The sequence below is a fragment of the Penicillium chermesinum genome (assembly GCF_028974085.1).
Source record: "Penicillium chermesinum strain IBT 19713 chromosome Unknown utg000006l:1.0-2335141.0:1.0-2336784.0, whole genome shotgun sequence".
NCBI classification, from domain to species: Eukaryota; Fungi; Ascomycota; class Eurotiomycetes; order Eurotiales; family Aspergillaceae; genus Penicillium; species Penicillium chermesinum.
Genome location: NW_026695316.1, coordinates 1156816 through 1169251, shown reverse-complemented (window position 1 = coordinate 1169251; position 12436 = coordinate 1156816). Strand labels below are relative to the sequence as shown.

The 12436-nt window shown below is 51.2% G+C and overlaps 3 protein-coding genes across 3 annotated transcripts; 1 reads left to right on the top strand and 2 right to left on the bottom strand.

The window, feature by feature from the left end:
* Window positions 1-436: 436 nt before the first annotated feature.
* Window positions 437-2908, bottom strand: N7468_008226 (J domain-containing protein; the record flags this gene model as incomplete). Its single annotated transcript, XM_058477522.1, has 4 exons — window positions 437-586; window positions 646-1959; window positions 2013-2355; window positions 2514-2908. 4 exons carry the CDS (start codon window positions 2906-2908, stop codon window positions 437-439), a joined length of 2202 nt encoding a protein of 733 aa, XP_058327867.1.
* A 583-nt stretch (window positions 2909-3491) lies between these two features.
* N7468_008225 (uncharacterized protein) lies at window positions 3492-4754 on the top strand (the record flags this gene model as incomplete). The annotated part of the gene is made up of 1 exon (XM_058477521.1): window positions 3492-4754. The coding sequence occupies one exon, from the start codon at window positions 3492-3494 to the stop codon at window positions 4752-4754; it is 1263 nt and encodes a 420-aa protein (XP_058327866.1).
* A 501-nt stretch (window positions 4755-5255) lies between these two features.
* N7468_008224 (Zn(II)2Cys6 transcription factor) lies at window positions 5256-8201 on the bottom strand (the record flags this gene model as incomplete). Its single annotated transcript, XM_058477520.1, has 4 exons — window positions 5256-6257; window positions 6309-7230; window positions 7288-8104; window positions 8171-8201. 4 exons carry the CDS (start codon window positions 8199-8201, stop codon window positions 5256-5258), a joined length of 2772 nt encoding a protein of 923 aa, XP_058327865.1.
* Between the last annotated feature and the right edge of the window lie 4235 nt (window positions 8202-12436).

The following is a 12436-nucleotide window of genomic DNA, read 5'->3' as shown; positions in this document are numbered from 1 at the left end:
TCCGCCGTAACCCCGTCTATAGCAGGGGGGCTATCAACTATATAGCGATCCTTTGGTAATTGAAATATACTAAATTTCCTCGATTAGTTTGGGAAAACATCGTACACCTACTAGCAGCACCCTATTATTACCCTAGCTGGGTTTAATCGCCAAGCTTGTCGCATATTAAACAAGTCAAGAGTCATTTGCAATGTACCCTGCTCATCCAGCACCTTCAACCTCAAATTGATGGACTCGGATTGCGACTACAGGTCTGAACATTATGGCGCAATAGGTCTGGAGGTACTATCGGGAATATACACAGGTCAGCAGTCTTCTTGTATCTACAGATCCTCCAAGTCTACTGGTAATGTATTATGGAGACGCATATGGTATAAGCGTCAAGAGTAGAATGGGTATTTTTGCAAGTCCATATTGTTACAGGGGTATTAAATGCTCAAGTATGCTGAATGTGCGCACGCAAAGGGCATGCGATATCCTCTTTCTCACCAGCGTCGACAAAATGCTCCCGGCCTTGATAGGTGTACCAAATCTTCAATCGCTTGGGCAGGAGAGGTGCTGGGTCATAAAACCCAAGAATATTGAACTGCGGTGGTTTCACATCAGCATCGACACGAAAAAAAAAACCTCATAAGGCTACCTTACCTTGACAGTGTTGGCTCGGATATTAAGCTGGCCATGGTCAACTAGATTGGCGACCGGTATAGTCACATCAATCACTCGAGGCTCCGCGAGCTGCGGCTTCAGAGTCTTGCTCTTCTTGGGAGGAATGTATCCGTATTCGGCCTTCCGAATAACTAAGCCGTTCTGACTTTCCTCTCGAGCTTGCCGCCTTAGGACTTGATCTCTCAAGAGCTCAATATCTTGCAGGCTTTCTTCTCGCTTCTTGGGGATCAGTTTCTTCAGAGCATTGTGGCGGCGAGCCAGTTGCTCTCGGCGCTTTCTTCGGTCGCGTGGTCGAATGTATACAAACTCAATAATGCCGTAAAGAGCCATGGGGATGAGACCTGCGAGCAGTGCAGCGTCATGGTTGGCCTCTTTGGGCGAGCAGACAGTGATCGGCAAAGTGAGATTCTGCCCAAGTCGATTCCAGTGCACGGTCATAACCACGCCGTTGCCCGCTAGGCCTACACCAAGTCCCACCTTCGTGAACTCGCTGACTCGTCGAGTAGCCTTGACTGACCAAGTGAGAGAAGCATCCATTCCAAGAACGCCAGAGACCTCAAGCCGAAGGGCTCTTGGGCCCTCCATCTTTGGCATGGGATAGTATCCTTCGGAACTCCACTCTGACCGAACCGGGTCATTGGCAGCTATCCCAGAGAAGATATTCCGGCTGTAGCTCAGCACGAGCGCAGCGCCACCTGGAGAAACTGTCATGAACGTACGCCACGAGACGGCGGTGTTATCCGTCTTAGCATCGGCAACCTTTCCGTGCGCCTCCTCCTCGCCATCAGCATCAGCGTCTTCTTCGATCTCAATGACCTTCTTGGGATTCGGCGGAAGCGCAATAAGTCCAATTTGGAAATTACTGGGCTCGCTTTCAATCTCGAAAAGCGATTGCTCGGTTGGTCCAATTGAATTGAATCGTTCGAACAAGAAGTCTGGCCAAGTGAAAGCTCCGCTAGACCAGGAGCAGAAGCCTAATTTCTCCCGGGCAATGAGCTTTGTTGCCTGGATATCGAATGAAGGCGGAGCCTGCCAGAGCGAGCGCTTGATAGTGCTGCTCGCCGTGACTTGGAACGGGGTGACGCCAGGGATCGGCTGAAAATTGCGAGCGATGGTCGCCTTCAGGGCTTGATCCGGGAGTGCAGTAGCCTCTATCCGTAAGTTGGAATCACGGATAAAGGAGAGCGGCCGTTTGTGCCAAATGCCTTTCATTCCAGCAATTGTTTGGAAATTGGGGACAATAGTGGCGCCCAGGTGGAGGCTATTACCGACCATTATAGGCGGCCCAGCAACCTGAAGACCCTGATTAGCGATCTTGAGCATGGTTTTTGTTCGAGCAGACTAACCTCAATCTCTTCCTCGGATCCTCCTTCATATTCAACAATGTATTTCTGCTTGGTCCGCCCAAGAACACCAGCAGCTCCCATGCTGAATATCACTTCTGCGGGCGGTTCCTGCTCATCAGCATCTGCAAGTTCCGCCGGCTTACTTTCCGCGGTGGTATCGTCCTCCTCTTTTTCAGACTCGGAGTCGAATCCAGGCAATAACAACGGCGTCTTAAACTGATACCTGCAAGCCAGCGACTGAACCTTGGGCATGCCCATCTTATGCAGCTCCAATGTCACGTTGCCATCATCCTCATCCACCCTGATGGCCTCAGCCGCGTTGATCCCCACGGAAATAGTGCCCCTAAATTCCACAGTCAGCACGATCCAAATGGCCGTATGAACCCAGCAAAGACTGACCCGCGATGCGACTAAGCTATGTACGAACTTCCTCTCCCGCTTTTTCATCATCTTGGAGAACCATCGTCGGAATTCGTCCGGGTTCATCGACTTCACCCCAACCTCGCGCGCTTCCCCATTTTACCCATGAGGCCCCCGCCACTCCATTCGCGCTTCACACCCTCTGATCCCATCATGTCATACACAACGCGCTTTTTCGGATCGATCAGAACATAGTATGCCTCTTGGATGCGATTAAATTGGCGCTCAGCAGCTTCGCGCCGGTGCGCCGGCTGCTTGTCGGGGTGGAAGCTAAGGGACAGGTTGTGGTATGCGGAACGGATCTGAGAGTCGGTAGGTGGAGGCTTAGAGGAAAGCCCTAGTAGAGAGTAGTAGTCTGCTTCATCGGGGTAGTCATCGACCGCGTTCAAGTGGTCTGTATCAAGGTTGTCGTCCAGCTCGGGGCCGGTGGGGATGCCTTGAGCGATCCCTGTCGGGTTGAGATCGAAGGAGGCCATTGCGTCTGTTCTTTTCTGGCGCTCCTGCCAAGCCGAATTGTCCTAGCTGCGGCAGTCCCGGCCACCAGCTTTGGCAGTGAGATTCAAGGTGTCGATCTGGACTCGACTGGAGCGCGGGAATTTTCTCGGGAAGGTGTCTCCGCTCCGGGCTCCACAAGGAGTACATTCTTGGTCAACATCGTACGATTATATGGGATGCACGTATCTTTTCTACTTTCTATGTAGAAAGAAGTCGCAACTCAGGATTATGCTAGATTACACTACATTGCTTCATGTAGCTGTTGTACTGTAGCAACAAAAAAAAAACATTCTACGAGCTAAAAACGAAATAGATACTGCTGTAGAGAATTACTAGTATGCTATTCAAGTATAAACGAACAGACCTAACGAGATCAGATCAAACGCAATTTTTTTTGCAAGGATAGCAAGGATATCAGGCCTGCCAGTTTAATGGGGGAAAGCCCGGAGTCAAAATCAGAATGATTTCAGGCAGCAGCCCCGGAGGCCCCCACGATTCAAACCGAGCCTCAACCTGCAAGTTGGTTGCAGACTGCTCCACTGTCTACTGATAACAAAGGAGATCATGGCGGAGTCTCCAGCGAGCGATCATTTCGATGAAATCCCTCCCGTGTTCAAGATCAACCTGTCGCTCCCACCAGCCGAGCGATATGTCGAACTGGCAACCATCTACCGCGAAAGGATGCGGGCTCTGTGCGGCCTATTCGACGAGATCATCATGATGATATCGCCCAAGATCCCTGTTCAATGGGTCCACCGTATCGCCCGGCTATCTTTGACCCGACTGTACAGTCGAGAAGAAACGGAGGAACTCCGAGGTATCAGCCGGGCCACGGGCATCGACATGTACCTCCTGGTATGCTTCAATTCCATCCTCGACCTGCTTATGGGATGCACCAGCGGAGGTGTGCGGGTCTCAGGCAACACGTCTGGAAACCAGAAGCCGCGAATGCTCCATTTCAGGACCTTGGATTGGGACATGGACGCGCTTCGGGACTTAATCGTGCAACTGGATTTTGTGCGTGACTCCGACGCGGAGGAGGTACTTGCTACCAGTATCACGTATGCGGGCTTCGTGGGCGTCCTCACCGGTGTGCGGAAGGAGATGAGTGTCTCGCTCAATTTCCGCGCTGTGCATGACACCTCCCGCGATTTTGCGTTTTACTCGAATCATCTCCTCGTTCTGCTTGGGCTTCGTCGGTCGATTTCGTCCACGCTGCGGCAGTGTATTCTGCCGTCTGACTCGGAGTCTACGAACCCTGTCTATTCGACTCTTGATGAGATTCTTGCGAAAATACCTAGTCTCCGGACGACGGCGGCCTATCTGGTGTTTTGCGATGGCCGTAAAACGGTGACGATGGAGAAGGACTACAAGACTGCAGTTGTACGCTCGTCGTCTTCATTTATCACCGTGGCGAATCATGACCAGGAAAACAACCGGCCTTCCAAACGGAACAAAGGTGGCAGCCATTTTGGCCTGAGTCTCGTCTCCGGCGAAGCACAGGATGTAGGCGACTTGATTGCGGAAAGTCACGAAAGACAAAGATGCGTGCAAGAAAGATGGGACAATGCAGTGCGTCACCAACAGCCTGCCGCTGAACCACCCCGGGATCAGAGATCTTCTCGGTCTTCTATGACGCTCCGGAAAAGGCGAGCAGAGTGGGATGATAAGCGGACGAAGGAGCAAGGACAGCTTTCATGGGAAGAAAAGCATGCGGTAGTCACTGACATGGAGGTGAGAGAATGGCTCTCCACGTACCCCGTCCTGAACGAAGCCACCCATTTTGCGACGGTGCTCGACCCGCATCAGGGAAGGTGGCGTGGCTGAGAAAATATCCTGCGGGGTCGATATGAGAAATGTTTCCGAAGATGTAAATTCTGAAGCGTTCATTATTCGTTGGAATTGTCTGGATTTTTCCATTTCTTGGTCCTTTGGGAGACTAAGCATCCTTCCCATAATTACACGATCGATCTATAATACAGTAGAGAAGTCTGATACTTCCGATGCAACACGAAGGGCGAGTTTATCTCGACCAGGTTCTGTGCGGTGAATCATTTGAGCCGTCAGTCAAGCCATCAAGTCATTAGGAACACATAAGCAAGAAGTCAATAATCAAGTCTCGAGGCCCTGTCTAGGAGCTCCCGAGGCGCCGCAATGAATAATGCAGAGCAAAAGAACAAAGGTTTTAAATCGCTCAACTGAAGCTGCCTTCCAGCACTTGGTAAGGAATAGCATATGCTGATCTCCCCAAAGAAGAAAAAGCGCTCGGGGGAAAAATGGATGCGAATGGGTGCAAACGGTGGGTGCGAAGGGTGATGGGGTATAATCTCAATGATCCCGCAGAATGACAATGCTACTCTCAGGAACCATAACGTCTTCCGCGCGCATTGCACGCACCAGCATGCCCTTGTGCATGGACCCGTTGAACATGTCCTCGTCGACGGGGCCGGAATACGAGGGCGAAGCATTAGTACGGACCTTCATTTCGAGTGATGGGCCGTCGACAGCAAAGCCAACCTTGTCCTGGATCCGCGCTCTGTCGTTCAGACAGTCAATCATCGAAGCCAGGCGTTTCTGAACAGCATTCGCCAAGTCCAGTGAGCTACCCCAATACCGACTCATGAGCTGGATTACGCCGAAAGCGCTTCGGATGAGAGAGATGCAGTCGGGTAACTCATTCACCAGGCCGGCGGTGCTTAGGACATCGACCGCGGATAGGATCACGTAGCCTAGGAAGGGGCTCAGGAGGGCTGTGCGGGGCCCTTCGTTAGTGTATTGCATGACAGCCATAGCTATCCTCAATGTCTCGACGGCGTGGTATCGAGCGCGGTGGACGTACTGAATGAGCACGTCCGGCCGAAGACTTGAGTACCGTGCGTGTCGGTATAGCTTCATCAGGGTAGCGTGGTGAAACATGTGGATTGAGACGAAGGCATCTGCCTTGTTTGCTAAACTGGCGCGCTCAAGATTGAATGCTGAGAACAGCAGGTGATCTGGCAGACCCTTGAACCAATCATCCGTGCGGCGGGTGATCATCATATGGAACTCTTCGGCTGATCGAGCGTATCCGTCTGAGGGCGTATGAGCCAGCCGAAACACATTCAGTGACACGTCGCCCCAGATGGATATGATCTGGATCAAGAAAGCCATTGGGCTGAGCGCTGCTCGGTCGTTGTCGGCCGGGGCGGATGCCTGGTTGAAGACTGATTGGAAGTAGGGGGCTGTTGCGTTTTGTTGAGCTTCGTAGATGTCTTCGCGACAGGGGAGTCGCAGCAGGGCACTTTCGGGGGAGATAAAGGTAGACGATGCCGAGAAGAAACTCGAAAAGCGCTACATCCATGTTAAATATTGGCTTGAAAGTGGTATGGCTGGAATACCTACGTCTAGGATGTACGTGACCCAGAATGTCCGCCGACGGCACTCAACCAAGGCATGTGGGTGCAATCCATAGTCGCAAACCTGATTTTGGTTTGTAGTAACTCCGCCAGACTCAAGGTTATATCGCAAGGCACTGACCACGCGCCCTGCAGCACCGAGAGAGTCCCAGCACGCAACCAATGAGCCTGTACCGTAGTACAAAAGACTCAGGATAAGGTGGGTTTGAGCAAGTTGCAAGCAAAAGGCATGCTGGTTTTTCTGCGAGGCAAAGCGAGCGATACGAGAGCATTTTCGCAATGTCATCATCCGATTAGGCCGATCTGAGAACAAAGCACCCAATGCCATCATCGAATACAGTAGCATTCTGTCCTCAGCAGACTTCGTCCGGCAAGATCTGAGCCACCAAATGAACCGTGCACGCGGAAATATGTGGTACATGCCATCATTGACAGACGAGAAGTACGATTCGACAAAGTATATTGTCGCTTCGGGGTCTTCTTGGAAAGGATCGATGGCCCAGGAGCTCGCAAGCGGTGCTTCGGGGCCAGTCTCGTTCAAGTCTTCGAGAATGCCCAGATACTCAGCAAGACGATGCGCAGGGGGATCTACTGGGGTTGTCAAGTTGTCGTTCGCTGCGGCAAATCGGCGTGGGTCTCTGACAGCGTGTGCTGTGTACATTCGTTCAGTGGTTTCGTACGACCGTTCGATAGGAGACGAAGTCAGTCGTCGGCCTTCGGATGTCGGTGACTGTCCACTGTTTCCAGGAAGTGAATTAGTGCTGGTCGAGGCCCGTAGGACGTGGTACATCGGAGGAGAGGTTTCTGAGGCTGTAATCGGTGCTGGTGGAAAGGCATCTCTGGAATCGTACTTCGGCGACGGTCCTGCTCCTGAAGACGCTCGCATTGAGAAACGGCTTCCACGAGGACTTGGGATTGTCAGTTCTGGGTATCCTCAAGTTCATGATTTGTTCCAAATCACTTACGCGCTCTCAAACCTGCACTCTCGGCCTGATTTCTGACATTGATCACATTTGGGCAGATTTGGTTGGCATTTGATCTTTTTCTCCCGGCAGGTGAGACAAGCTTGCGCCAGCCGCTTCCTGGGCTTGCCTGCTTTGGTGATGCCCCAATGGGCATTGACTGGCACGCCGTCGATTAGTTTGGGGACATGTGTTCCGTCTGCATAAACGTAGCAAAGCCCCTCGCCATCAACGTATCGCTCATCTACCACTTGCGGTAACGCTGTGTTTGCTTTCGTTCCACCAGCTACCTCAGGAGACGAGCCCTCTCCACTCAAAGCTCGTTCGTAGTACGGTGCACCGCTATAACCTGGTTGAGAATGGGCATATGTGGACACTGGATCACTTCGGCTGGCAATATGATGCTTGGCGTGTGGCTGATTATGCATACCTACTTGCGAGAGGGGTGGAAGAGTGCTCGTCTGTTGTTGAGAGAAGGATTCTGAGCGAGTCTTGATCCGTTCCTGCGCTGCGACCGGTGAAAGAGCTTGTTCATGAGGGCGAAATGGGTAAGAGAGTTCACGGGGCTCGGAATTTGATGGAGGAGCTGCGAATGGCGGTTGATAGGCATTAGGAGAAGTAGGGGCGACCGTCGGTGTCAACAGGTCTCGGACTGAAGGGAGTTGCTCGTTCCTTGGAGGATTTGCAGTAGGAGGAACAACTGGTGCTGAGATACTTCCTGCATCGGTCATGTCTCCCGTCTGTCGAGGTCGTGCATATTGATCAGTGAAGTTCGCCGGCGCGCGTGGTGGCGGAAGCTGGTAAGGAGTATCTCCCGGTTCTAATCGGTTAGCTAGATGCCCCGTCGCTTGTGAAAGTGACAAAATGTCGACGCTGGGCAACATACGACCGAATGGTCCAGCATAGTGGTTTGACATGGCCGGTAATCAAATACCAAGAAGCGTGGATGCGAGTCTTCGATGGGACGGGATTGTGCCACCGCGAGTCAAAGATGAAACGCTCTGGGCGGCCTCGATTACCGTACAAGGCAAAAGTTCGAGTCGAAGATCGGAAGACAAAGCGGTTATATTTCGAGAACGACTGTTGAGACTTCGTGGTTCAATTGTTGTCCTGAAATAGGAATCAAACAATACCGAATGGTTGAAGCCTGTATCATATGAATATCTCAGCGAACTTCAACGACTCATAAACATGGACGTACACTCACAAATACTTTGTCTGATTTCAAAAAAAAATGCAGAAGAGGATTTTCTTTTTCCTTTTTGATTTAAATCAAAAGCAGGTGTGGAATGGAGTGAATCGAACGGTAAGGACAGCACCACATGGATTTCTGGTCGCAACTTGGCCAATGGTTCAAATCGTCGAAATTCAAACGCCGGAGATGTTTCTCAGGTAATCCTTTTTGGATTGGAAAAGAAACTCGGCTCGGTAGAAGGATCCACGCATTCACTTAGTTGCGAGTGAGACGAGATGTATAGAATCGAATTTAAGACGAGTCCATGCGGCCAGCAATTCCGAAGCATCCCTGAAGTTTCAACGGCCTCTTTTCATCTTCATTAAGGGACAACGGTAGAATCCAGACTGCAGAAAGCAATGCCAATGGTGATATCAGATCTTGATACCTCCAGGGCGTGGAGTGATCTTGGGCCGACGTTCAAGAAGCTGGAAGGATCTGCGGATCAGAGTATATCACGAAAGGCGGTCTTCACCATATGGGCAACATATAGGATAATGTGATCGATTTGAGATCCAATGCTCAAGGTCGCAGAATCGATAGTGGCCCGGAACGCGCCAAGCAGTTACTGTGAAGATGAATTGGGCAGCCCCAGTCGCGAAATCGTAGCCGAGTAGACTGACGGATGGCACCAGTGAACCCGGCAGCGTGGGGAAAAGGCTTGCTATACAGGGGAATGAGCTGGCGGGGGGTGGCTCAGTTGCCACCACCAGTGCAAGGAGCCTGGAAAGGTTAGGAACCTAGAATAGTGGTGTCCCCCGCAGCAGATTGCAGGATATGATAACGGGAACTCCGCGGAATGGCGTGTCCTGTTCGATTCCGAAGGCCCTACGATGTCCAGGAAGAGAACCAGATACCAGAGACGCTGGCGGTGCTACTAGAGAGAGGGGGAGATGTAGAGGATCAGGGAGGGGGAGATTAGGGAAAAGAAGAAAAGAAAAGAAGAACCCCAAACAGGCAAATGAATGGAAAAGGGAGGGGTTCAACCTCGAAGCTTCAGAAAAGGGCCACCTGGGCCACTGTATGTATTCTGGGTACATGATAATTACCAAAAGTACTTGGAATACGACCAGCAGGTTGCATGGACAGTCTTTTTCGGCGGTTTTTTCCCGTTTGTTTTTTGACCATTTTTAAATTTAGCTCAAGAAGGACCGGGTGCTCAGCCATAGGATCGACGAAGGAGGGGGGATCGACCTATACTCTTCTGGGCTGCTGCGTCCGTGAATATGGAGTATGAATATTTTGAATTCTATCAGAAATTACAATCCCAAACGGAAAGTCGGAGATTCAACAGTACTTTTCAAAAAGTGGGAAAGGGGAAAAAAGGGGGGAAAAAAAGGGAAAAAAAAAAAAAAGAGAAAATTTTTTTAAAAAAATTAAAAAGAACCAGAGAAATAAATTAAGTGCAAATGAGACACGACTGGCCCCCCTCGTTTGCTGTTCAGCCGGCCTGCAGGCGGCTCTCTAAGAGGACGCCACCGGCCAGAGCCCGAGAGGAACGCCATGTGCCAGAGCAAGACTGAGTCCTCTAGCTTACGGAGCTGTCAAACTGGGAATTTGTCACGAGAAATCGGGGCATAAGTGGGATCGAAAGGCCCTCAGGCTTACTCCCACTTTATTCCATGTGGAGCCACCGTGCCCAGTCCGATCAAAATTAGCCACCATGGTTCCTCCTGCTGACGTTCGAACTCTTGACATATCGGCAAGAACAGGAGACCAGAGGCATAGCGAGCGTCATCCTGGTTCCTGGCCGGCACTTGAGTTACAGTGCCGTGGATTCTTCCAGGGAAGAGCGGACCCGGCTCATCCTTCGCATCCCGGACCTGAGACTGGCTGAGAGACACCGGTGGGGAGAGCTTGCGATTTACTGAAAGGTGGGACAAGAATAAACCAGACGAAGCCCCTCGGCTTTTGCCTATTCCGCAGCTGCTCACCCGGGCTTCGTTATTCTCCACCATGCTTCAACTGACAAAAGGATGGAAGACTGCGGGACGAAGGGCCGGGAGACTCCTGGTCGGCTTGACTCTTTAATTCCGAGGTAGTGGAGTCCAATTTGATTTGGTTCATGTTCTCCAGGAGCGATCGTCTTTTAGGCCCCAGTTTTGGGACGTTTCTGCTGGAAGTGGCTTGAGCATTTCGTAGGCCATGCAGGAAAGCAAGCATCTTGCATATTCGAAGCGCCAACCTGTCTTCCTCTGAAGAAGGCAGAGAATCAAGCGATGCCTCTGGGAGAGAATGCGAACCAGGAGGAAATAAAGGCCGGTTAATGTGGTCCAAATTCATCCTTTCTCGTCTTTCTGGGTGGCGCGTGCGACTGTGTGCCAGACTAGGCAAGTCCCCTAAAGAAGGGCCAACTTCAATCTCTGTTATTTCGAAGATCGCTGGGGTGTGGCCGTGCAGGTGGAGCGGGTGGGCTCAGGTCCAACTTTTACGAGACCCTCGGTTGGAGGAACTCGGGTGTCTCCATACTTGTGTTTTTTTTTTTTTGCTGTTTTGCTTTTTCTCTCCTGGGAAATTGCTTTTCCTCTTTTCGTCTTTTTGTCTTTTTGTCTTTTTGTCTTTTTTTTCTTTTTTTTTCTTTTTCTCTTCTTTTTTTCTTTCTTTTTTTATCTCTTTTTTTACTTTTGATTTTGTCTCCCGTGGTTGCCTTTTTTTCTGTCGCCTTGCCTTTTTCCCTTTCAACGGCCGATTAGCCTTGCATAGATGTTGATCCGTAGTGCTACACTGCCTGGCCATTTATCCGAATCCAGCGTCGAGTCCGAGCGTTTCTGTCCGACGGGCATTTTAAGGTTGTTGTTTGACACAATCGCAATATTGAGTCTTCCGATACGCTCGGTGAATCTCCTGACTGGGTGCATCTTGTTTTCAAAAGCGTGGCTAGTTGAAAGGCCTCGAAGCACAGATCTTTCTCTGGGGGTTCCGTAGATTTCTGGATGATCACTTTCGAACCGACCAATAGGAGGCCCTCCCCCTTGGCTGAAAATGCGATCTATCAAAATCTGACTTCGAAAGCAGTGAAGCGCAGCTAGGGGAGGATCGCGTCCGTACGCTCGACGCTCCCCCGGGGAAAGCCTGGTCGCGTTGCCGAAGCGTTAACATGGTCCAATCGTTCTTAAACTATACGAGCACAAGCCCACTTTCAGCACTAAGCAATGCCAACTGCAGTGCAATCAATTGACCACGTATGGTGTGCGAAGAGCGGCAACCCCGATCCGCATGACGTACTCTGGAGATCGCCGCCCTATCTTGCCTTCTCGCTCGTGCCCTTTTCTGACGACTGATAGGCAACTCGTGCAACTCGTGTTCGCGAAAGTTTACTACAAAAAGAGACTAGAGCCGTGACCGCGTACTGGATATGCCTCCCATCACAAAATCAGCCCCAATCGGAGGTCGGCAATTCAATCGAAGGCTAGTCTTGACAGGATCCCCCTAAGCGGCGCCCCTTCCCAAGTGGGCCTCCAATTGACTCCAAATAACGCCCGGCTACGACGCTGAACCTGGTAATGGGGTTAGCAGTTCGGTTGAGCTTCCCCCTCTCCCCCCCTCCCCTAGCCCAATCATTTCGAACGGCTGGCGCTTTTAGCTTTTCGGCCGGGGATTTTCCTTGGCACGACCAGGGAATCAGGAATCAAAGAATTAAGGATTCGTCTGATCCTCGCACTAAGGCACAAATACGAAAAGGACACGCCATTTCATGCAGCCGACCACTAGGGCCCATCCTCCGTCAATTGATATTAAAGCCCGAGTGGGGAACGACCGGGAATTAATTCGTACACCGCAGGAAAACCCAGCGTGGCCCTAACGCCCGGTTCCTGACCCATGACGCCATCCTGTACTACGACCCTACTACTCCGTACTGCATGGCTCATTGAAGCCCAATTTATGTTTTGCGTCCCGGACTCCATGATCTCCGTCCTG